Source organism: Etheostoma cragini, chromosome 6 (genome assembly GCF_013103735.1).
Source record: "Etheostoma cragini isolate CJK2018 chromosome 6, CSU_Ecrag_1.0, whole genome shotgun sequence".
NCBI classification, from domain to species: Eukaryota; Metazoa; Chordata; class Actinopteri; order Perciformes; family Percidae; genus Etheostoma; species Etheostoma cragini.
The window spans coordinates 28,027,618-28,030,953 of record NC_048412.1 but is presented as its reverse complement, the minus strand read 5'-3'; the positions used below and the strand labels follow the sequence as shown (position 1 = coordinate 28,030,953).

Sequence of the window (3,336 nt, the reverse complement as noted above, 5' to 3'; positions counted from 1 at the left end):
TACGTTCTTGTAGTTTGTTTTAACAAGTTCTTTTCTCACATTTACCAATTTTTTTTTAGCACTTCTTTTCAACAAATTTTTGTCACATTTACCAATTTTTCCGATTTTGATTGGTTGCTTTTTTCAGCATTTGGAAGAAAAAAAGTCTTTGTGTTGAATTGTTCCTGAATTTTTGAAGCTTTTTACAACATTCCTTGGTCACAGTTCTGATATAATAAAAGGTGGAAAGGCCCAAAATAATTATTTTGCAAACGGGTCAACGTGACCGCGAGGACAACAGGAAGGTTAAACCTGTCACAAGCGACACAAAAACACATCGGTTGATTTACAGGCTTTGCTTTATGCAAAAAAGAAACATCATTTGTTCTTTTAAAGGTTCTGTACTCACCAGAAAATTGAATTCAAATCACCTCTCGTGCTCCTGACCTTCTGTCTCTGAGAGCATTATTCAGTCGATGAGCTTTATTCAGATCTAAGGCAGGGACAAAGCAGAGGATGCCAACGTCCCTCCTCATCGATCGTGTCCTTGGTGCTTTTCATCTCTGCACTCGGTGACTCACGGGGGTCGACGTGCACGGCAGGAAGAGACATCGTCCGGTGTAAACGATGACTCTTTCTTTCTTTCTTCTGTTTCCTCTGCAGCTCTGTGTCATGAAGGCAGTTCAAGGACGGCAGCTCACGTACTCAGAGACACAATTAAAGCCCAAACTGAAAGACGCTGCTGTTAGAATTGAGATTTGACACCTTTTTTTTTTATTTGAATAAAGACTTTTGCGTCCTCAACCCTTGAAAACTTTGAAAAAAAAGTCTACATCTGAAATACGAGTTTCTTTTTAACTTGACTTTCTTTGAAAAAATGTATGTATTTTGTCATCTGTATAAGTTATGAGGATTATTTCTTCTCACAGTGTGACTCCCGAGACATGTGAGAAGTGTTTTATAGGTTTAACTGCTCAGTCTGTGATACCAATACAAATCTGTGAGATTCATATTCCGTTTTTTTATTTATTTATCTTTAAGGCCCTACAACCAATTTTAACATTCAAGTGACCTCATTGCAGCCCAAATATTGGAATAACTCAGTTTGTCCTGAAAAAAATGATGTTCATATCTTGACTGTAGACAACAGGGTTGATGTTTTACAAGCTTTTATATAACATAAATCCAGACGGACAATGAGCTGTAAAAATGGCCTTCAGAGGTTCAGAGGGTTAATTCTAGATGACATTTTTGGGGCCCGGACACAAACCTTGAATCCCATTCAAAGACACACGGTCAGATTTAGTTAGCATCATGTTTTTAATTGATCACACTCAAGTTACACAACCATTCCACAGACTAAAACGAGCTTCTGCTACACACACAACAAGACAAACGCCCACGAAGAAATCCAACCCATGTGATCAAAAAACCTGTAACTTCACGACAGCAATCCACGAAACATGCAGACACGTCTCTTATCGAGACAATGTGTGTTGAACAAAGACTTTCTGAGACAAAAAGACCTAAATCCAAATGATGCGGTCCTCAAATTCAAGTCTTTGGTCCACCGTAAGCTTTTTTAGACTTTGGTTGAGGTTTTTCTCTGGAAAGGCATGAGGAGCTTGTGTGCGCAAAGTCTGAACTTCTGATCCCTCACGCTGTAAATGATCACATTCCAGCAACTGTTGGTGGCCAAAATCCAGAAGGCGAAAAAGGAAAAGTCGCACCATTTATTCCCCAAAACGTTCCCGACCACGAAGACCGCGATAGGGGTGAACGAGGCGGTGAACGCCAACGTCAGAGTCCCAATGGTTTTGGCTGCTTTGATGTCCGAAAACGTAGGTTTGCTGCTGTTTTGGCGCTCCCCCTCGGCCAGATGTTTCCTGCGCCTCGAGTGCTGCCTGATGCTGGACAGAGAGACCACGTTGATGACCACGGTTCCCCCGAGGAGGGTGAAGTCGAACATTGGGAAGAGGAGGAGGATGTTCCACGCCTGGCTGGGGAACTCGCCAATGGTCCCCAACGCGTAGTTACACATCCGGCTGCAGGAGTTGTACTCCAGGGAGATCTCGCTGCTGAAGACCATTGGCGACACCGCCAGGAAGAAGCTCCCCACCCAGGAGAGGACGATGAGGATCGTGGTCCTTCTCCTTGTGATCACAGAGTCCTTGTGCAGCGGCCGCAACACGGCGATGCTCCTCTCGATCGTCAGCAGGAAGATGGTGGTGATGGAGACCAGGGTGCACCCGGCAAAGATGGGTCCGATGAGGTTGCACGGGTGGAAGCTCACTAACTGCGAGTTGTAGGACGTCCACTCAGGCGCCAAGTCGGCCACCATGAGGTAGACCTCGGCGTAGACGGAGAGCGGCACTACGAAAATCCCCACCGCCAGGTCAGCCACGGCCAGGGATGCCTTCAGGTAACCCTGCGGCGTGTGGAAGTGTTTGGTCCCGAGAACCACAGCCAGAGTCAGCAAGTTCCCAAACAAGATGGCGAAGATCAGCAGCACCATGAAGAGCACCATGAGGATTTTGTTTGCCAGCGTGCAGCAGCACACGGTGCAGTGTGCCGGCTCAGTTCGGTCCAACATGGTCGCGGTGCCGGTCTCAATCATCGGATAAACTGTCGCTGTAGCATTCACTTCATGACCTGAAAATTAAACCAGAGAAAGATGTCAGAGGTGCAAAAACTGGTCAGTTAAACTGTGTTGTGTTTAAAAATGTGAACCTGTCTATCCATCCATCTTCGTCCGCTAACTGGTACCAGGTCTCCAGGTCTCAGCTCCAGCAGGGGACCCCAAACTTCCCTTTCCCTGAGCCACAACACCACGCTCCGACTGGGGGATCCGAAGGCGTTCCCAGGCCAGGTTGGAGACATAATCTCTCCACCTAGTCCTGGGTCTTCCCCGAGGTCTCCTCCCAGCTGGACGTCCCTCCACCTAGTCCTGGGTCTTCCCGAAGGCCTCCTCCCAGCTGAACGTCCCTCCACCTAGTCCTGGGTCTTCCCCGAGGCCTCCTCCCAGCTGAACGTCCCTCCACCTAGTCCTGGGTCTTCCCCGAGGCCTCTGACGTCCCCTAACCTAGTCCTGGGTCTTCCCCGAGGCCTCTTCCCAGCTGGACGTGCCTGGAACACCTCCCTGGGGACCCCCCCAGGAGACATCCTTACCAAATCCCCGAACCACCTCAACTGGCTCCTTTCGACGTGAAGGAGCACCGGCTCTACTCCGAGCTCCTCTCGGCTCACTGACCTTCTCACCCGATCTCTAAGGGAGACCTACGTTATCTCCTAACATATACCTACCTCTCGGTCTCTGCTGATTGGGAATGATTGAGATTTCTCTTGCACAGCTACCAG

General features: G+C 48.0%; 1 protein-coding gene across 1 annotated transcript in view; it reads right to left on the bottom strand.

Moving 5' to 3' along the window:
* Positions 1-1,277: 1,277 nt before the first annotated feature.
* The window catches only part of LOC117945930 (beta-2 adrenergic receptor), a 3,386-nt gene continuing 1,327 nt past the window's right edge, over positions 1,278-3,336 (bottom strand). The window contains exon 2 of the mRNA XM_034873675.1: positions 1,278-2,631. Coding sequence (XP_034729566.1) covers positions 1,562-2,596 — 1,035 coding nt within the window. The 5' untranslated portion in view covers positions 2,597-2,631 and the 3' untranslated portion in view covers positions 1,278-1,561. The remainder of the gene's footprint in view (positions 2,632-3,336) is intronic.